Source organism: Larus michahellis, chromosome 5 (assembly GCF_964199755.1).
Source record: "Larus michahellis chromosome 5, bLarMic1.1, whole genome shotgun sequence".
Taxonomy (NCBI): Eukaryota; Metazoa; Chordata; class Aves; order Charadriiformes; family Laridae; genus Larus; species Larus michahellis.
This window is the reverse complement of record NC_133900.1, coordinates 12,223,237-12,245,252: the sequence shown is the minus strand read 5'-3', so window position 1 is coordinate 12,245,252 and position 22,016 is coordinate 12,223,237. Positions and strand designations below refer to the sequence as shown.

Genomic DNA, 22,016 nt, shown 5'->3' with positions numbered 1-22,016 from the left:
CTGGTACCGCTCTTTAAATAGCAGTACCTGTTTTACAGGGTAATGTCCTATTTTCATTCTTGATAAATCACTGCACTACTTTGGATACACTTCTGTAAGGATCACTTCTGCTCAGGAAAACTGCCGCTCTTTGCTCGATGGCAGGAGAGCTGGTTTCCAAGGAGCATTGTTTGTCCTTTGTCTCACTGAGGACAAACAGGAACCAGGAAACAACCTGCAGTATCAGATGACAGTGTTGCTATCCTCAAAAGACTCACAGGATCAAATTTAATTCCAAGCGCTGAATGGGACACCACACATCTGGAAACCAGAATAATCTGGTAGGTACTACCATGCTTATCTAACTGCTTCTATGCATAGACCCTGCACAGTGAGAGCTCTGAGGGATTTTCTTGCTGCTTTTCTGTTGCGGGGAAGCCAGAAGCCGATGGATTTTGCAGTCAAGGTACATCATGTGGTGGGCACTAGGGCTGCTTAGCTGTCCCCTACTGAATACAGAAGGGAGATGGCTGACATCAAGCTTTGTTCAGAACACGATAAAGATGACATTGCAGTGGATGCTAAATATTAATGGCAGCTTTGACAGATTAAGGATGCCACCTAGTAACAGCACTTGATATAGATACGTAGCTCCAAGTTTTTAAGAATCTGTACTCACAGTCAGGAGACCAAAGAACGTGGTTCCCTGAAATACGGTGCCTTTGTGAAGCCCCTAGTTGGAAATTGAAATCGTCAATCTGTAAACCTACTAGCCCAGTATCACATTTTAAATGACTGTTTGTAAGGTAACTTTGTAAGGTAACGAAGAAGTCAATCACAAAGAAAAGTTAGAGAAAAAACAACCAAAAGCCAAAACCTTCCTTACCTCACAAATATCTGGGATATACTTGACAGTGACCTCCTTAAGCTCCTACAGAAACTACATCAGCTCGCATTTTTCTCTTCAGGTTTCTATTTTCAAGCACTCTTGTCTCCAGTGGACAGTGTAAGGGCAGTGGGAAGGTGTGTTTCAAAGGCTTTTGTAATTAAGAGTCATCCGATTTGCCAGATCACGTCCAAGGTCAAAGACTGTGTCGGTAGCACCGCGCCATGCAAATGATGTCTTTAACCTGCCATTTAGACACGGGTCAAATGAACAGGAGACGGCAGGAGTGTTTTTTTCATAGAAAACAGCCGCCTCAGAGCAGCACGCTTGACTGCATTTTAAATCTGTTGCCATATTTTTCCTTAACGACACACACGCTTTTCTCTTGAGGCCCCTCGAAAACCCCGTGTGCAGTAGCTGCAGATGCAGCCCGCGCGTCCTCGGAGCCGGGCTTCCCACCCGGCCCTGGCTGGCTTCGTGGGGCGAGGAAGGCGGCCTCGGCCAAGGCCACACCGGTCTCCCTCCTCCTCCTGGCCTCGGGGCCTTGCTTTCCCCTGCCCGCCGCCCCCCCGCACCCCTGGCAGCCGGCGGATGGAGGCGGCCCCTCACGGCCAACGGCCGGCGGGCGGGGCGGCCCCTCACGGCTAACGGCCGGGCGCGCGGCGGGCGGGGCGGGGGCGGTGGGGGAGGCTTGGCCGTCGCGGCGGCCGCCATTGGTGGCGGTGGAGGGGCAGGGATGCGGCGGGACGGCCCCCGCCGCCGCCCCATTGGGCCCGGCGGGTTCGGGCCGGTCGTCGGGGCGTGGCCGGGGGAAAGGACCGGCGGGCGGGAGCGCGCCCCGCGCCTGGGATCGGGAAAGCGCCGCTTTCGCATCTCTGGGGCGCAGCTCCCCACCGCCGACCGGCCACGGAAGGAGGTAAGGGCCGCCGGACCCCCGAGGCAGCCCGGCGGCCCCGCCGGGGCGCCGTAGCGGCCCAGCCTGCCGGGGGCCGGGGTGGGGGTGAGGGGAGGTTGACTGCGTGGCAGGGTCGGGGCTGACTTGCCTCCCTCGCTTCTCCGCGTTTCCGTCTCCTCCAGCCGCGGCTGCTGCGCGGGCTTCGCGCTCGGTCTGGCGGCTCCAGTGCGGCGGGCGGGGCCGGGCCGCTCCCGCCCTTAGGCCGCGCTGCCGGTCCCGCACAAAGGCGGCGGCGGAGGAGCGAGGAGAAGCCTCCGGTCTGCCCGCAGGTCTCTGCCGGCCCCTCCACCGCAGCCGGGAGGAGAAGACCGGCGCGGAGACACCTCTGCCATCAGGGAGGGGCTTGCGCCGCAGGAGAGCGGTGCTGGCTAGAGCAGGCTTTCCTCGGCTTTCCTCGGGGGCTCAAACGGCGCTAGCGCAACCGCACGGCCTCCGTATGCACAGAATAAACCCGTCCTAGCTCAGTCGGTCGTCTGCTAATTCGCAATTAGTAAGTAGCAGCAGAAATCTCTTTAAATTGCGGCTGTCAATGCCGTTTAATATCCAGGCAGGGCGTGAGATTATATTGTCGTATATATAAAATATTGTATTTTTAAAAAAAACCCTCTGATTTAAGATTAGCTTAACATACAGAAACATGTAGTATGACCCACAGCTGTGGGGTTTGGAAAGCATGCAAGGCAAGCGCACTCATATGTGTTCAGAGTTCTGAATTCCTTTTTAAATATGTTTAATCCCCTGGGGCAGCAGGCATGCCTTCTCTTTCTTCCGGGTTTCTTTTTTTTTCCCCTTCTCACAGTCTGGAAAATTTCCATCTGCCAAGAAGCAGCCAGGCTGTAAAAGGGGCACCATGCATGCTGAACTACAGTTTAATTGCTCACTTCATTCGCTTTAAACATTGTATTTCCGTGTCTGCCTGCAGGAACTATTTCTTTAAGTTAAATATGTATAGATTAACAGGATCAGATAGATGCACATCTGTTTGTCTTGGACTTTGGCTTTAACACCGGTGCCCCCCTTTCCAATACCTCAGTCTTGTTTTGCACAGATAGGCTCAACCGGTGTTTGCAAACATATCGGTTAGGAAAGCACAGACTGTTTTTATATGTCCAACTGAAAGCATAACCATTTACATCACAGAAACTAAAGATGAGGTTCCTACTCTTGACTTGCAGAGACACTTGAAAAGCCAAACCATTGTTGGTAAAAAGGGCATTTGGAGAGTTGAATTTGATAGAGAACAAACACATTGATTAGCTTGGGATTTTGGATTAATCCAGTGATTCGTGCTATGGATACTGGGGAACCTAAATATAGCTAACATGTACTTCATGCACTCCTTTCGAGCTGATGGAAGTGAAACCAAGTGTGGGTTTTGCTAATTGGCAGGCTTTCAGTTTGGTCATGCCGTGTTTCACAGAAGGAAGTTAACATACTGTTGTTATGAGTCAAGGATAACAGAAAAGAAAAAGCAACTCAAGAAAGTAAAGCAGTTTTTAAATAGGGATGTGATGTCGCCATCACCCTTGCAATAAAATTGAAAATTTTAAAAGTCCAAGTGGTCAGTTCCACTCACCTGGTGGCCTAGCCCGCATTCGTCTGGCTCAACGACAGTGATTCCCAGCACATTCGGACTTTTATCAAGTTGACAGTTACTCTCTTAAGTGCTAAGTAAAGAAACCTTTCTTCATTTAAGAATGGCATGAAATGTAAACCAAGAAGCATCTAAAGCAACATGCTTTGAGCCGAGATGGACAAGTTAATGGAGGCCCTCCAGAAAGCTCATGTCACAGCCATTTTCTACTAAAGCAGCCACTTACTTATTAAGTTACCTTTGACTGCATTTTTTGCAAGCACCTGGATTTTGTCTAGTAATTTAAAAATAGTTTTAACAAATATTTCAGATTTACAGATGCAATTACGATTGGCATTGGGAAAGTACAATGGCAAGGCACTCCGGCCCAGAATTACAGTGTCTCTGGGGTACATGTGTTGCTCTTTGCTGCTTGATTGTGTCAGACCACCCTTTTTTTTTTTGGCATTCACTGTGAGCCTGCATATTTTTAATTCCTTTATTATGGCATATAATCTATTTGACTCATAATTTTGCTCTCAGCAAACTTGGAGCAATTAAGATAGAAATTCCTCATCTAAAATTTAGTGTGGTTAGTTACAGTGATCTGATGGTCCAGTTCAAATTACTCCAGTGCGACAACATAGATTTACTATAAACTGCATCCCAGCCTGTTGGCCTTTCATCAAGTTGGGTGTTGCTCTACAAAAGGTTACATAAGCCAGTCGTTCTACATTTGTCACTATGCTAGATGAATCAGCATTAGTCAATTTTTATCTATGCTGAGCCAAGCGTTTAGTTTCTCTGGGATGGAAAAGATTTGAGAAGCCAGTAAATCTTGCTTGCCTGTGTTTGCCAAGGGAGCCCATTTCAGGGTTAGGTAGCAGAGAACTTCAGGCCAGTTAAAGCAGCAGAGTTACGCAGGGTTTTTTTTTTGTTTGGGAAGTTTGTGTGTGCAATTGTGTATGTCCATGGATACACTCTTAGTGGTCAGTCTTAGATAGCCTAAGAAAATCACAGGTCTGTGTTGAAAAGTATTGTTCAAGTCCTCAATAAACGTGACAGAACCAAATATCGTGAGCAGATGAAAAAACTCTTTAAAATGTAAGCAAATATGTTTCTCCTGCCTTCCCCCCCGGAAGTGACAGTGCGGATGTTTCAGCAATTGTTTGAAGAGCATGCATGGTAAGCTCATTTTCACAGCCTTACCTCATATTTTCACATTTTCATATTTTAGCTGACATGAAACAAATTCATGATCACTCTCATTTGCTCCATCACAACCTCTTCAACCTTCACAAATTCAGGATATCATTATGCGGGTGGCTGGCAGAAATGTCTTACCTTGATCTATCTGCAGTACTCCCCATTAGATGCGAGTTGGTCTGTGTGGAATTGTTTCTCGGTGAGTCATGCAGATCCCTCTGTAGTTTCTTCTAGGCGGTGCTCTGCTACGCATGATTAGCGGGCTCTGAGGGTGACATTGTTTCCTGAACGATGTAACTGAAAATTCCTCTTCCTGTGCTTCTTGTTTCCTGATCAGTTTTCTCTTTGTTCTCGAAGACATTCCAGCAGCTGCGTATCTTTTATTGTTGATCTTTTATTGCCACGAATCTCTGTGAAGACAAGTTATGTCAACAACTACTTTAATTAATTTGGTACGAAACGGAGGGTATCAAGTAAGAAGGAGAGCCGTGCTGACGTCCCGCCTCTTGCAAGACGAGAAGCGCCCGATAGCCGCATGCTACAGCTCCACCTCCGAGCGCCGTGCTTCCCGCTTCGATTCAGACGGGAGTGGGCGACCTACCACATGGGACACCTTTGGCATCTGGGACAATCGCATTGACGAACCTATTCTCCTCCCACCAAGCATAAAGTATGGGAAGCCGATTCCGAAAGTCAGCCTGGACAATGTGGGCTGTGCTAGCCATATTGGGAAGCGTAAGGAAAATGAAGACCGGTTTGATTATGCTCAGCTGACAGAGGATGTCCTATACTTTGCAGTATACGATGGACACGGCGGGGCAGCAGCAGCAGACTTCTGTGATAAGTACATGGAAAAATATATTAAGTAAGTGTGCATCAAGTGAATGCATGTCAAATGAACTACAGTAGAGACTCCTTCCTTAGGACTGAAAGGGAACCAGTGGGTCATACGTTGTCACTAATCCTCCTAGGTTATAGAGCCACCTAGCCCAACAGGACAGCAGGAACACTGGCCTGGAGCAGTCCATTACAATGGACATGCTGTGAACTTCTTATTCAGTATGGTGCCTGGCCCATTGAGCAAGCCTGGAAAGACAAGAGGGGAAAACATGATTGTACCCACCTTCCAGGAAAGGACTGGGAACACAGAGAGAGTGTGAATTGACTGTTTTCAGATGGGGTCGCTGTGATAGCTGACCTACAGCTTCCTTACACTCTTCTGTATCTCTGTGTCACATCCCTGGGTGTTGAAAGAGGAATTTTATCTATTTACAAAATTACAGGATTATGCTTCCAGTGCAGGTCATTAGTAAAATCCTATTACCTTTTCACTGAATTTCAGCGTTATTCAATGCATGCAGGGAGGAGATAAGGCTACAGAAGAGATTGATCGAGATGCATATTTCTTGGAAAGAAGTTTAATTTTTTGTTTCCTTGTTTGTTTCCAGAGAATTTCTTGCTCAGGAAGAGAACTTGGAAAATGTTTTGAGCAAAGCTTTTCTAGAAATAAACAAAGCATATGAAAGGCACGCTCATCTCTCCGCTGATGGTAGGTAAAAAAGTACTCATATGGGTGTGGAGAATGAGGTTTTTCTTATTTGCTCAGTAGTTCTGTAGTAAAATGTCCAGAAAAATGCTTGAAAACAGTTTAACTTAACATAGCATTTTGCTCTGATCACTTACTGCAAATGAAACAATTACGCTTTACCTCCTTAAAATTAAAAAAATATAAAAAGTCTAAATTAAATTTACTGGGGGAGTTATTAATCTGAATGTTAGCATAATCATCAATTAATTTCTCTTAACATGATTCTGTCAAGGAAAGTGTGTGTCAAGTTAGCAGAGAGTGATATAGATTTGCAAGGAGCATAACTTTACTGTGCGAGAAACCTGGAGGCGGGGGGTTGGGGGTTTTTGTTGGGTTTTTTGGTGTTTGTGTTTTTTTGTTGTTGGGAATTTTGGTTGGTTGGTTGTGTGGGGTTTTTTTAAAGCTGTTATTCCTGTGGGTTAGAAGAAACAGTATCAAAAGTTCCCCTTTCTAACTTGGCTGCTGCACCGGAGGAGGCATGTAAGCCAAAATTAATACAATTGATATTGCTTCTGCACAAACAGAATCACAGGAGTAGCTGAGTGTGAAAGGCAAAAAAGCAGTGAAGAGGAAAACAAGGTTGGTAAGGCTGTGGTCGAGCTGGCACCAGCCCTTTTAGATTCCTTAGTCCTGGCTGTTAATCAAATTCTCACATATATGTCTAGAGACTAAGTACATCTGAAGTTCCAGGTCCAGCAATGGGAGCTTACAGGGAGTAACTTGGGAAGGTAGATAGAGATCCCCATCCCAGTTCTGTCACAGGAGTTTCCTCAGCCATGAGATACAATTTTAACAGTCAGTTTAGGCAGTCTTAAAAAAACACAACAAAACAAACCCAATTAAAAAAAAAAAAGCACAACAAAAAAAAAAGAACCAAAAGCAAACAAAAGACCTGTCCCAGTGCTGATGCAGGTGGTGGCCAAATGAGATCGTTTCAGAAGAACAGAAACTGTAAAACTCTTCCCTCCAAGAAAGATTTGAAACCAACAGGCCCGCTAGGGACTGAAGTGATACTGTATTCTCAAGCCACCTTTCTTAAGCAATGCATGTATACAATCAAGTAATGGAGTGGCTTCCTGCACTTTAACTGCTACGTGAATCTTGGTAGACTCAAATATTTCCTGGCAGGACAGGTAGCCTGACTGTTGCGGCACTGTGAGGGATACACACCTTTCCTCTTACCTGGTACAAGCTAAGGTAACAGGGGTATCAGGAAAAAAAGTTTAAGTCCTTAAATGCAGCCCTTAAAGAGGGGGGATTTAAATCCATGAAGCTCATTTCCCCCTTACATCCCAATTTCCCCATTATATCCTTTTTTTTTCCCCCTTACATCCCAATTTCCCCATTATATCCTTTTTTTTTTTTTTTTTTAAATATTGAAATACTTTAAAAAATAGCAATGTGGTAAAAAACTCCAGAATCACTTTTGACCTTTGGGGGGAGTTTTAACTGAGCTTATGAGAGAGCACATCAATAGAGCAGATGTGCTTTTTATCCAAGATCCTCCTTGCAAATACGTTTTCTTAAAAGCCCAAATTCAAGAAAGCATCTGAATAAAGGCTTAAGTGCTTGCCTGGATGTGGACCTTTCATTTTCACTAACAGGAAGATCTGTTATATTTGTCCCCCCTAGCTTTGTTAGTAGGACAGCTCTTGGTTTGGCTCATTGAAGTGACCTCTGATAAGTGTCAGAGCAGCTCCTTGAGGAGAAGTATTGGGAACTGTGCTTGGTATATTATTCTGTTATTATGAAAACAGTTTCTGATTATAGCATTTCGTACATGAGATTTACAGAACTGGATAACAACAGTGTTTGACATACAGGTTGTGCAGCAAGCTGAGCATTTTGGAACTGCTTATAGGATTTTTTCCATATCATTTAACTAACTGGTGCTGCTTAATGAAATATAGTGCAAATGCCAGCAAATTTACGTAACAGTTACCAAGATACTAGACAAACCGTCTTCATTAAAAAAGCCTGAGGTCAAGCAAAATAGAGGGCAAAAGCATTGTCAAAAATCCACCGGGGCCACACTCCAGCAAGCACTCAGTATTTCTCAGGTAGTCTGAGAACCTGCAAGCTCTTGCAGGAGCCAGTAGGATCTAAAAGAGCCCAGTGCTCTTGGCTGGTTGCCCAGCTCGAAATCAAGCTACAAGGCAAAGAGTGGAGTAACAGCGTGCAAAGACAAGTGTAGATTTCTGAACAAATTAAACTTTTTGCATATCTTTTGTTAAAATAATTCAGTATTATGTTGACTGTTTGGTGTGGATATTTTCGTTGTTGCTGCTGTTTTGAAAGTTACATAAAATTTCAATGCTTGGCATGTATCCTTGTTCGAAGCCTACTTCCAAACTGATTCAATTTGCCAGCAAAATTTCTGATCCAATTGTGGCTATTCTAGATGTGACAGTCAAGACTGTTGCTAAAGTATCTTGAAAATGGTGGCTGGTTGTGTAACGCTGTGTATCTGGGATACGCTGGATGCTCCTCAAGACTGACCTCCTTTTGAAACTTGGCCATAGCTGACGAAGTGGAAAATAATAGCTTAGTCTTGTTCTAGTAGAACATGCCAGGATTCACTCCTTTCACTGAATTTGCAAAAAAACAGAGCATGTTCAGGATTTCCAGGTCTTTAGTAATACACAACCAGCTTTAAAAGCGTGTGCCTGGGTGTTTGAAGGAACCTAAGTCCTGGGACAAATCCCTGCATCCAACATTACGTGGATTTTGTTTGACGCATTGTTTATAGTACTATTTAAGGGGGACACAAATTTAACAGGACTAGAGACGTGCCTTGTTGGAACACCTAGCTATGTCTTCAAGGGCGTGGCCCTTTGTAGTTCACTTTACAATTATAGAATATTTGAAATTATAGATGGAAAATACATAGCATAATAGTTTCTATAACCTTTCAATTAATAATAATAATAAAGGTATACGTATGTGTTCCAGGTACTGCTACTGTGTCTGGCGTGCAGTTCACTAGTGCTGTTGGTGTGCTGTACTATCCTGCTGGGCTCTAGTCCAGTATCCCCTCTGGCAGTGATCTGTACCTGTTGTTTCACATAAAAGCATAAGAAACTTGCTGCAGGCAGATCTGGGATAATCTGTCCTCCACCTAAATCCTTTCTAATCATTAACAGCTTAAAGATATGCCTGAGCCCTGAAGCATGGTGTTTGATCTCTCTTCAAAAATGCATTTTCATTCACTTCCACACATTCAGATATACCCAGTCACTTTTAAATTGCTGCTAAACTTAGGTATAGGACACAATAAAGGAAGATCAGGTCCAATGAATGTGTCGTTATCCACGAGACAACTGTTAACACAGATGGACAGAATTTTCTAATATTTTTGACCAGCCATAAAAACTAAAATGTAAAGGCTGAATAGCTTTGCTCAGCAAGGACAGAAATAAGGAAGCAAATCAGGTACTTGAGGAAATTTGAGCATCTCTCTGGAGAAGCATAAGACAAACCCTCTCCTGGCCTAGTGCAGTCCTACAAGGTACTGCTACTGCTTCTGTTCACTGTGATCCACTACTCAGAGAAAACAAGAGGGAGTCTTTCCATTGACCTCCATGTTCAGTGCATCCAACTCTAATCGCATTGGCCACTCACTTCTGGAATAGCCATCTTATTAAAACATAGCCAGGTATTAACTGGTTTATCTATGTTTAAAAGGCACTCCTGGGATCTTACTATGCTGAGCAAACAGCAAAAGCTATTTAAAAATAACTAAATTTATAAAGTAGTGGGTTTTGGGTTTGTTTTTTTAAGTTACCATTCAAACATATGATTTTTATTTCTTTGAATATGTTAACCTGCAACACTGAGGAAAAGGGAGAGCTGCAGAAATTGTACTTAAATATTTCATAAATCCATCAACGTTACAAAGGCAGCCTTTTTATCCAAGGGCCCTGGTTATTACCTAATCAAGTTAGAAGATACTGATTACAATATTAAAGGGGTGTTTATTTTGCATATTTTCCCATGCGTCAGAACGATTCATATACTTCTATTCAGTGCCTTTAAGATGGCCCCATTTTAGTGGGCATGAGTTTGAACTCCCCATTTTTGTGTTATATATAAATGTATATAAAAAAATAAATAAATTACCTTGAGGAAACACATTGGGCCATATTCTGTACTGAAGATGTTCTTCAGAGTGGCCACTCTTGCCATATATGAGACAGGGGGCCCTCTAGCATTGATATGATTCTTTGGTTGATTTGTTGGTTGGTTACTTACCTCCACACAGAAAAAAATAAAATCCTAGGTTTCATTTTGGCTGAATTTAAACTGGTTTTGTCACACAGTTTTAGCGAGAAGGCAAGAACAGTGGCAATTCCCCAGAAACGCCAAGGCTGATTTATCTGTGGCCAAAGATGCATGTGTGAGCCTCAAGTACTTCCTATATGACCTGCAAAGGACAGTGCAGGCAAATCCAAGAGTGACTACTTCCCCTGTTCTGCAGCCCTTATTCTTTCATCTCCAGTGTTGCAGGTTTCTTTTGTTTGAACAAAGTCCCTGGGTGAATTTCCTATTTGCCTCTGTGTGCGTGTTATTTGTGGCAGACACTGTACCTGGTCAGCAGCTCTAGAACTGGAGGCCCTGGACACTATATGCTGGGCTTCAGTGGAAAGAGAGATCTGCTTAATTTTGTCCCAGGTGAAGGAGTCCGGCGGTTCCTAGCCTGGACTACTGGAAGGTTCCCACATCCTCTTTGTCACATTAGTTGAGATGACTTGCAGTAAAAGTTGTCCAGTGAGTGTTAAGAACCTATTGAAAGATCTTAGTTTTATAGTGATATTGTTAGGAAAACAAAATAAACTCTTTAATTGTTAAAACCAATATATATGCTGATGTAACATATTTTGATATTATTAAGTGACCTAGCAGCAGTTGTAGTAAAGCATTAGAAATGTTATCCCATCATCATTCCTGTGTTTTTGACCTGTGCTAGAAATCACATAACGCGTGCGTCATGTTCTTGCACCCCTATACAGATCATGAACTGGTTCCAAGGAAGAGAGCAAGAGCAGCATTTATTTTTTTAGGAGTGCTGTTTAACTACTAAATGTATATAAAGCTCAGGTCACTATGACCATTACCGCAATTTTGGACAATATCTTGACTTGTTCTTTAGTACCATCGCTTGATTTTGTGATAGCAGCTCTTTTGGCTTTGAGAATTTGCACTTGAAAGGTGCATATTCACCCAAATATCCAAATGTTTCCAGTCATTTATGAATTAAAGACTACGGATCTTAACTTTTTCAGAAACTGCTTATGTTTGTCAGCATAGTTCTAAAACCAAGGAATGAAATGGGAGACTAGCGGCAGTTCTGCATTAATTTTAACGTCTAAATAAAATGTATTTTCTGTGAAATAAAAAGGTAGTTTTATGTAGGTTCTTCATTTCACTTCTTTTAACTTCACAACAACTAACTGTTGGCTAAAACAGGTATTTTACTGGTTCTAAAATTTCTAATTGCACTGCTACTTGTTAGCATCTTACTTGCATAACATACCTCAAAGTGAGCCTGCACTGGACTAGTCATTGCTTCAAATTAGAAACTGGATGCCAGTCCTTACCCAAATAGTCAGAAACTTACTGGCATCTCAATAATTTTGAATGGTATTGTAACCTGCATGGCAGCCATAACATAGTCCCAAGATTTGACCTAGATCACCACGGTTGATGTTCACGATTGACACGTTGGTTAAGTGTATAGCTAAACCACGTCCTCACTGCAGTAATAATACCTGTTTAAAATAATAACACAAGCTTAGTTTAGACTATTGCGTTTTTTTGGATTCATCAACTCCCTGCTTTTGCTGCACAACAAGGTTCAATGCATCTTTCAGGGCTTTGTGCATTTCAATTTACTCCCAACCCTATGCTACTTCTGGGGCGCTGGGACCTTGCAGGGTTGGGGAGAAAGGTTGCTAAGATCCCAGAGCGCTCGCACTTCTGTTCCCGTAGTATGCAGAAGGTCGCGCTGCATGTATGGGGTTTGCTGGCAGCTGGTCAGAGATGGGGCTGACTGGCATTCCTTGGGCTCAAACGTGCCATCCTGTCTCAGATACATCCCCTCTCCCCAGGGTCAGGGCTGCAGGGCCAGAGGTAGGAGCGCACAGAGTTGCATGTCATTGTAGCTGAGCTCTGCAGAAGCAGTGGTGGAAAGATCTTTACCTGTTAATCGTGTGAAAACAGGAATATAACTGGGGATTCTCATTCCTAAATTAGCCCCAACCCCCTCTCAAATGGGCTCACTTTTAAAACCTGGAAAATCCCGGAATGCAGGAGAGCTACAGAGGGCCTTTCAAGGGGATTTGCATTGCCTGTGAATGCAAATGTGTTTGGGCAATAGCTTGTCCTGGCCGCACATTTTACTCTAATAGCTCAAGTTGTCAGGAGTTACTGTTTTCCAGGGACCTTTCACTGGGTTACCTTTGCATAATTTGCAGGAAGGGAAGATACTAACTGTAAAATGGACTGCTCCTTTCAGAAAGCAAACAAAAAATGAAAGCTGAGCAGTTCTGGTATTTCCTTCATCACAGATAAAACTGCCTATCTTTCCTGACATAGGCAGACTCGCATTTCTCCTTTTCAAGCACTTCTTTTTTTTCCAGAGTATTGTAGAAATTGAAATGAGAAGCCCTTGCACCAGTTGATCCAACTTGGTCCCTGAGCACAGTCAGTCAGCTCAGCTCACTCCGTTACCTGTAAGAGAAGGCAGACGGCACCCGCAGCTCTGTTTTGCCCTCTAGGCAGTCACTGTGCACCCTTGTCAAGTGATCCCACTAGTTCCCGCGCCAGATTGCCCAGAGAGCCGCTGCCAGCTGACTGCATTGGTTTGCAGGCACAGGGCAAGGCAGAATCCAGCGTCACCTTTGCACTGCGACCTCCGGCAAGTGGACAGGGTCTGAAGGGAGCAGCGTCCCTTTCTGAAAAAAGCCAGCGTCCTGCTGGTTGAAACCTTCATCTCTTGCCAAGGCTGGAGGAAGCAGAGGAAGATTGTAACAACGCTGTCAGCAATAGGAGGATGACACAGACTGGTATAAAAGGGCAATCTAGTGTTTCTCTTCTGGTGCATTATGTGGAGCTATAATTACTATTACTCAATTGCCCACTTCACCACCTAACAGAAGGGAAGGGCCATCAGCTTTATGGTGGGCTACCTGAGTAGTCCCTGTGCCCAGGGATAAGGACGATAACCCTGTAACTTGAGGTGAGCCAGTGGGACAGAAAAAGTATTTACCACAAGCTGAAAGGAAGCCACTGTACCTTGTACCGCTTTTATTCCATTTGCCCTCTTTGCATGGAGCCATGTTGTTGCACAGAAATACTTTTCGTTTCTACTTCCTCTCTCTCCCCCCAGTCCTACATGCATGCATGTTTGCTGTAATTTTTTTATGTATGTAGATTTAGTTTAAACTTAAAAGCAGTTACTTATTGGTAATGTAGAGCACAAGTTGTCTTCATTTTGCCAATTTAAACTGTTGCTGTTATAAATAGTCCCATGCTTTGAGGCAGTGCTAAAACCTCTCTCTCTGATATGACGTTTATAGCAACTCTGATGAACTCTGGGACCACTGCAACAGTGGCTCTGCTCCGGGACGGTATTGAGCTGGTTGTGGCAAGTGTGGGAGACAGTCGTGCTCTGCTGTGTCGCAAGGGAAAGGCCATGAAACTCACCATTGACCATACTCCAGAAAGAAAGGAGGAGAAGGAAAGGTACCTGTCAGTTGATGATGTGGCTTCCCAGGGAACGGCCTCAGTCAGGATGTGCTTGTGGTCTGCTGCTGGGTTGGGTCTGGAAGAAAGCAGAGAGTTGAACATAATCCCCCAAGAATACCTCTGAGCTGGCAGAAAGTAACACAGCTCTAGTTAATTTGGTTCCGTTTAGAGGACTGGGGATGTGGAAAGCCCTGCATGAGCGTAAACTGTCTCAGCAGTAAGATCAGCATAGGTAGGACCTGGTACAGAGCTGTGACACATGGTTCAGACTTGTCCAAGGCTGCCAAGTTAGAGCCAAGACCTGAAGAAATGCACCATGGTTCCCAGGTCAGGACTCAGCCCACTAAGCCACATCCCTTAGGTGGGCTTATGTCCCTTCAGAAAGCAAAAGCCAACCCTCAGTTTCCCATCTTAGGTCCTCCGTACCTCATTCCGCATCAGTACCTAGTGACAAAAATTGCAGATAGGGTAACGGTGTGAAGCAGTAACTCATATTAATTTTTCTTTTGTGTTTCTGGACAGGATTAAGAAGTGCGGTGGCTTTGTTGCCTGGAACAGCTTGGGACAGCCTCATGTGAACGGTAGACTTGCAATGACGCGGAGCATAGGAGATTTGGATCTTAAAAACAGTGGTGTGATAGCCCAGCCAGAAACAAAAAGGGTTCAGGTAAAAGAAGGCCTGGTTTACAGGGACAGCAACATTCGGACTAAGGGGCATCATAGGTATTTGATCCAGGTGGTGGTACTCAACATGACATGTGCCCAGGTGAAGCCTGACGGCCAAGCATTGTTTTTTATTTGTGGGGAAGTAACCAGAGACCAATTCTAATGAAGTAATTTCAGATTAACACTACTTCACAGAAAAGAATCTGGCTGTGATACTAAATTCAACCAGATCGACTTCTAAATCTCATTTATCACAGTGCAATATAGGATGAGGGAAGAAAGCTAAGATGTGATATCCATTGCTGAAATACGAGTCTGTTTGGCGCTTGTGGTCAAATTAATAATTTTGAGGTTAATGCTGATTTAAAACCATCACTGAGAATCAGGTGGGATATGGATGGGCTGTCATCAAAAAAAAATAAAATACATAGAAGTTTGCATACTTGGGAGGAAAGGGGGAGGAAGGCAGGAGGAAAGGGCAGCTGCATACATCTTACCATAGCTCTGTAGTTGTCTCAAAAACAAATTAACCACCCAGAAGGTACTCAGCATGGTTGCCTTCACTTTTGCAGGAAGGCTCTCCTCCCAGCTCCTGTTCTGTTTGCTGCTTATCCCCAGTGCACCTCCCAGGGCCTAGGGAAATTATATTCAGTTGGTCTTAATTAAACGGCACCCACTAGGCCTGAGGGGTTTCGGGAGATGATCGCAGTGTTATCATGTCTTCCTTGAAATCCTCAGTTTAAGGAAGCATTTTGTTTACTGGATAAAGTATGGATCTGGTCTTTTGGCCTCAGTGTATTTATTCAGAGGGCTGCTTCCTAGAACTGGAAGCACCTTAAGACACTCTTCTCCAGTAGGGAATACAGCCTGTGCGGCTGATGGATGTGCTCGAGGATTCAAGGGGGTAGCCTTTGGCTAGCCGAGGGTTTGGGGGTTCCAGTTGGTCTTTGCACAGAAAGCAGGAGAGCACGCAGCACCCACAGGACAAGTACTGTGCAACAGAGTGTAAAAAAATGAAGGCAATTAATTTGCCTTGCAGCACTTGCTCCATCGTTGTGCATACTATGTGCCTTTATTGCAGTTGCATCATGCAGACGACAGCTTCCTGGTCCTTACTACAGATGGTATTAACTTCATGGTGAACAGTCAGGAGATCTGCGACTTCATTAACCAGTGCCATGATCCTGCCGAAGCTGCCCACGTTGTTACTGAGCAGGTAATGCCAGCGCTTCTCTTGGCACCAAATGCTTGCTATTGTTTTTGGTTTGGTTTTAAAAAAACAAGTATGCAACCACACATACAGGTGAACTGAACTATACTGGTTGAGACATTCGCTATTCCTGCCAACTAGCCTTTGCCTTGCCCTGGGTCTTGCCACATCCTTGCCAGGCATCATTTCAATTAGCTTGCTTAGCTCACAATCCACTGAACTGTGTAGGACCGTCACCGCAGTTTATTCCTGTGCTGAAATGTAATCGTCATAGACAGAAATGGCCAGTTTCTCACCGGGGTTCTGGATGGCGGCATATCCTATGGAAAGCTCTGGGGTATGCTGGAATGCAGCATCAGGGTGGGACGGGGCAAGGAAGTCTTGGGCCTCAGGGCTTGTTTCTGGAGCCAGACACTTGTTTCCTTTTCCAAGCAAGACGATGCTGCTGACAATTTGTTTCTTCTCTTAGGCAATGCAATTCGGCACTGAAGACAACAGCACAGTTGTCATAGTGCCATTTGGAGCATGGGGAAAGTACAAAAACGGTGAGATCAACTTCTCCTTCAGCCGCAGTTTTGCTTCCAGCGGGAGGTGGGCGTGAAGACCTGCCACAGCTATCTTTTCCTGCCATAATCTGGACACAGCGTGCTACAGGAGAACACATCCATCTGTTCATAGGTTGACTCGGTGTCTTGTCCATCTCTTCTGTTCCCAGTGTTATAGAAGATGCCACTGTTCCCTCGGTGCATAATGCCCTGTTGTTGCTTATGGCTGTTGCATTTTGCTGCATTTATTTATTCCAGTCGGCATTGAGGCAGCTATTCCTTTGGTTTTGTAGCCCCAGCAGCTCTGCACATCACTTAGTTCCCATAGACGAGGCTCTGGGCTTTCACCGAAGGCTAGAGGTGTTGCACAATTGTTTCCTACCGACTTGTGTTACCCAGGACCCTTAGTTACCTGGCAGCTGTATAAGTCTTGAGTCTCTGAGCCACATGCTGGCTTCTTTGTATGTTAATACACGGGGGAACAAACGCACAGTGTTCTTAGGTAGACAAAAAGCAGGTTTGTTGTCTTCCTCTGCTGTGCAGCCAGCCAAAACTCCCCTGTGCTTCAGAAGAAGCAGGTGAAAAATAAGGGAGAAGTTTCAGAAGTGTTTAGGTTCTGATGCCAGTGGCATTTGGTGTAGCTGAACAGCTTCCTGAGACAGTGCTGCTTTGCAGGGCTTTATGCTCTCACTGCCATCATCCGTGATCCTCTAGCTCTAAGGAGACGGAGCAGGCTGGAGCCACGTGCTGTTGGACAGATGGGAATGTTTCTCCATTGTGTCTCTGTGGACCACGCAGCAGCCCCTTGCACTGGCTTGTCTCTGGTGTGCCAATGCTTGACAGGAGCACAGAGGAGGGAAAAGCTGCACATTTTTGATATCCAGAAACTCTCATCTACTTGAATTTCTTTCTTTTTTTTAAAAAAAGAAAACCAGCTAATTTCTGAGAGTTTACTAATCAAGATTCTTTGGACGCAAGACAGGAGAGTTTATTTCTTCATAAATATATGAGGATTTTCCTGCCCTCTGCTGAAGGTTTCTTTCAGTTAGTTGTGATCTCCTGTGTCTCTTCACGTTATACAGGGAGCTGTAAAAATGCCCAAAGCAGGCAAGCTAGAGAAAGAAGTGAGCATTATAATAGCTGTAAGGTAATTTTTATAAGTTTTGAGTATCGTTTGTAGTAGATTTCAGATATTCAGACATCAGAAAGTAGTTTTATACTTAAAGGAAGCATTTCCACTTCCCTTTCCGGAGGGAGTCTGCGTCCAGTGAGGCACAGGGGGCCAGAGCTCTGAGCCAGCTCGTATCACTGCTGTGACACAGACTGCAGGTGACGTGTTGGCATCAGATGGAGATCTGTCCCAGCGTGTCTCCTTCAGACCTTCTTCCTCCGCCTCACATCAAATGTGCAGCTCCTGTGGCCTCCGAGTCACCCTGTTTCAATGAAATATGGGCAGAGAAGAACTGGGCTTTCCTCAGGCTTGCCGCAATATTTTTAATTCTATGGATGTGTCCAACAGCACAATTGTAAAAACAAAACAAAGTGAAAGAGAAGTTGCCTGATACTAAATCACCTTGCAATAAGGAAAAGTATATCTGAGATGCGTGGCCTGATTCTCATTCTGCAGCGTGAAGCACGCATCTTCGTTACTTTTAGCCCTTTCCTTTGAGACCAGGGTTACACCTGAGGCAGTCATTCCACATGTTTTTCCTTGCCTCTGGTCGAAGGCTGAGCAACACCGAGCACAGTGTTGTACTGACAGCATTAAGTACTAGGTGTTCAGAGAGTACGCTGGTTTTGTCCCATCACTTGTTGTATTACGTGGTGTATGTAATGTGTATATTCGGTTTATAAGGACGGAGCGCTTGTGAGTTGGTATATGTAAATCTGTCATACTGGCTGCTGTTGCCCAGGCCTCTGTAATGAGCACATCACTGGTTTACAATAATAACCCCTTCTCTCTCCCCAGATTTTCCCCAGGGTTGGGGTTCAGTCGTCACCTGAGGTCAGAATGTTTGTTAGTCCTGGGTGCAGCCTTACCTACCTGAGGCACAGGGGCACTTTCAGTTGTTAGTGCGAGCAGGTTCTCGGTCTGAGGCAAGTTTGAAGATTCCTACAACCCATTTGGGGCAAAAATGGCAAAACGCAGCCTCTCCCGATCCCTTGAGAGGTCGCACCTGGTGCTCCAGGAACGTGGTCGTGACGGGATTGCACTGCAGCCTTTCTCCTGCCAAAGAAGGGACCTGCTAAAACAGCAAGTGTGAGAGTTGGTAGCAAAGGGTTAACCCCAGCATGCAGCAGCCTTACTCTGGGCACAGCCAAGGGTTAGAGTCAGGCTCTGGAGAGGGAGTTGCTATGGGGGTGGCTTTGGTATCAAGTGTCAGAGAGGCTGGAGCAGTGCTGCAGGGATTTGGACAAGGTCCATCGACACTGTCCTGTTCCAAATGCTGCTCATTTCTGTTGGGCCGGCTAGTCAGCTAGCCAGACAGAAGATATCAAGGGCACTGGGGGTGTTCGTGACAAGCAGATTTTTTTGAGCAGTGCTGGATACTTGCCAAGCTGAAGACAAGGTATTAAATGCAGGCTGCTAATGAAAAGCATTGCCAATGAAGAGCAGGTGCCCTGAGGAATGACCTGGCAGTTAAAAGTAGCTTCTAAATATTGACCCAGGCGTAACACGACAGTTTTTCTTCTCACTGGAGGTTTTGGGGCATTTTTTGGTTTATACCTATCTGGTTGCCTGATTGCATAGAGAACGTAAGTGGTTGGGGGCTTTTATTTCTTCTAACAGAGTGGTTATCCTCTCAGGGGAAGGATACATCCATAACTTTTTTTTAAATTTTATAAAGGAAAGGATATGACAGAGCTTTGCAAAATAGATGATTGGATAGAGGGGTATTAGCGGTTGCTATTACTGCCTTATACAATCAGGGAAAAACTTAGATTAGAAAGGACTTCTGGGTGTCATCTAGCCTAGCCTCTTGCTCAAAGCAGGTCTAACTTCAGAATTGCATACTGCATGAAGGAGTGTCTCCTGACATGGAAATGCAGTGCCTGAACATGGATGGGAGAAAGAAGTTAGCACACAGTGGGGTTTACCTGTGGAACCACTTAATTGTATTGAAGTTACTTACCAGTATTTAACAGGCTCTCTGTAGAGCTGCCAACCAATTTCACAAATAAAGCAGCACATACATAAAACTAAGATATGAGCCTTTTTGCTCTAAGCAAAAGTGAATCAATAACTAACAGTAGATTACAGAGATGCATTTCGTACGCACAGGTTATTCCCTGCCCTGTTCACTCTAGTTTTCTGCATCTCGTTCTGAAGTAAATGAGCTACTGATGAAGATGACATGCTTTGCCAAGCGGCCCAGTAGTCCGCTGTTCCTCCTTCCATTAAGAACAGAGGTACCTTCACACTGGTTTGTGTGGATTCTTTACTTCATGCTGTGCATGGCAAGACTCTTAAGTGCCAGCTTGAAAAGCATAGTGTTTTGTAGAAACACTCCATTACCGGGACCGTTGGTCTCTGCCTCCTGAAGCACAATGCTGCTTTTTCCTGACAAGATGACAGTGAACTTCCTCAAGATTTAGTGCCAACTGCAGCAAGCCTTGTTTTTCTCCAAGAAGTCGAGAAAAGCTTGCAACTTTCTGGGTGATGGATTTTTTCATCATTTGACACTTCTCTCTGAAGAGTATTAGAACAAGTCCCTGCCCTTGCATTTCAGGTTTGAGGCTCTTTGGACACTGAAACCGTGTTGGCAGAATGAGCTTTGCCAACACATTTGTGTGTTGGGTGGGACATAGGTGGTGTACGGCACTGAATTCAGAGTCCGTGGAGTAAAGCCATGTTGGGGAAAATGGAAGCGGTTTGTAGTAGTGGTACCAGAGGATCAAATTCGCAGTGCTGCAGGAACGTCTGGCCAGCAAATCTCGGCATATTGTTCTCCACCAGAGCTAGGTACTGCTCGGCTGTGATAAAGGTGCACTTCTAGGTTTTTTCCTATTTAGTGAATAAGCCTCCTGCTGCCTATAGCAGCTCTGCAAGCAACCAGTGTTTCACCCCAGGGACCAGCGAAATTCTCTTGCCTAGCAGAAAGCTCTTTCATCTTGGAGAGAAAGAGCAAATTGTCCAAACAGCAGCAGCTGCCTATCAGAGCGGTTTATTGTTGAAAGATCGCTAGATGTATCTTACACTTCGAAAGAAATGAAACCGACTCTCAGTTTGCTCTCTAGCTCTCCATCTTTTCCATCCATCTATTGTTTCAATGAAAAGAACGATATTTTTTGTTTATTACAGACTGAACTGAACATTAAGGTTGGCCTAGTGAGCAAACCATAACAAGCGTTTGCTTTTTTCCTGCCTTTTAGGGATGGATTCTCAACTCCTTTGGGTCTGGTAAGAGTATTTTCTTGCCTGAACACTCCCCCTGGAGCAGTGGTATCTCTCACTGTACAGGCACTGCAGGAGGCTGGGCTGGAGGTGCAGAAAGATGGAAAAATGCTGTCCACCTAGATACTTGGTTTTACTATGAGGATATAGAAGGCACAGGGGGTCCTCATGTTGCTGGAGGATTTACTAGGACAGGTGTTGAGACTGCGACTGGAGTTCCAGCTCGGTCTCTCCACCACCTGGAAAAAGGGGTTTTGTGCTTTGTAGAAGGAACTCACTAAAATGTCATTTGCAGCCTTGATTTAGGAGAGCTGGTCTCTCTGGAAGGTGAACATAGTGCAAGAGGTTGACATGGGGATGAGATCCAACAGTTTGTTTAATACAGGGTCCTCGATACAATCAATCCCTTTTGTTTGAAAAGCTCAGGGTTGGAGAACAATCACGGAGCACAGTTTGTGGTTGAGAACAGGGGTGTGGGGAGAAATCAGCAATATTACTGATTTTTACATACTTAGGGGAAATGAAAATTGTAAGGAGCTTAGACTCACCACAGGATTTCCGCTGACTTCCATGGGGTCAGGGTATCAGATCACCTTTTCTGTCTCAGCAGGCGAATGTGCTGCGGTCAAAAGCATTGGGATTTCTAGTTAAGGGAGAAGCACAAACCAAGAGTACCAGTGAAACTGGTTTAATATTAATTTTTCTTAAACAAACTCAGTTGGACACTGCTAGGTCCATTGGTCACTCACCCAACAAGCCGAATGTATGGTATAGCAACACTCTGGGTATTCCTTGGTTCCGAAGCTGCTGTTCTCAATGCAGAGATATCCACTCAGGATATTGAGTGCTTGGGCGGCAGCGCGTGTCATAAATTTCTACAGACTTAAGTGCAATTGCGTACATTTGTTACATAGTTTGCCTTAGGACTGTGTATAATTCCTGTGGTTTGATGTTTATGTTTGGTGTAATCAGTGTCCATAATTCATCTACTTCTTCATTTTAGAGAGGTGTCCATTTTGCCTTTGTTTTTTGTTTTTGTTTTTTTTTTTTTTTTTTTTTTGTTTTTTTAAAAATGTTTGTTCATCAACTCAAAGCTACAGTGGAGCAGATAAGTCTACACTGGAATGCTTAAAAGATCTTTTAATAAATAATTGGCTTCTAGAGTTGTGTCACTACAAATGGATTTTTCTTCTTCTACTGCATTGCGAACTACCGGAAAAGTTTCTGCTTCTCAAGCTGTTTCGCGACTGTCCTGTTAGCCCTGGG

General features: G+C 44.5%; 1 protein-coding gene across 2 annotated transcripts; it reads left to right on the top strand.

Moving 5' to 3' along the window:
* Positions 1-1,634: 1,634 nt before the first annotated feature.
* On the top strand, positions 1,635-21,913 carry PPM1K (protein phosphatase, Mg2+/Mn2+ dependent 1K). Of its 2 annotated transcripts, none has more exons than XM_074588806.1 (7): positions 1,635-1,781; positions 4,937-5,464; positions 6,048-6,148; positions 13,765-13,930; positions 14,456-14,600; positions 15,681-15,815; positions 16,279-21,913. In XM_074588806.1, the coding sequence occupies exons 2-7, from the start codon at positions 5,025-5,027 to the stop codon at positions 16,408-16,410; spliced, it is 1,119 nt and encodes a 372-aa protein (XP_074444907.1). In that variant the 5' UTR covers positions 1,635-1,781; positions 4,937-5,024; the 3' UTR covers positions 16,411-21,913. The 2 variants fall into 2 exon arrangements, with proteins under 2 accessions (XP_074444907.1, XP_074444908.1); XM_074588807.1 differs by having other exon boundaries at positions 1,672-1,781; positions 4,957-5,464.
* The last annotated feature ends 103 nt before the right edge of the window (positions 21,914-22,016 follow it).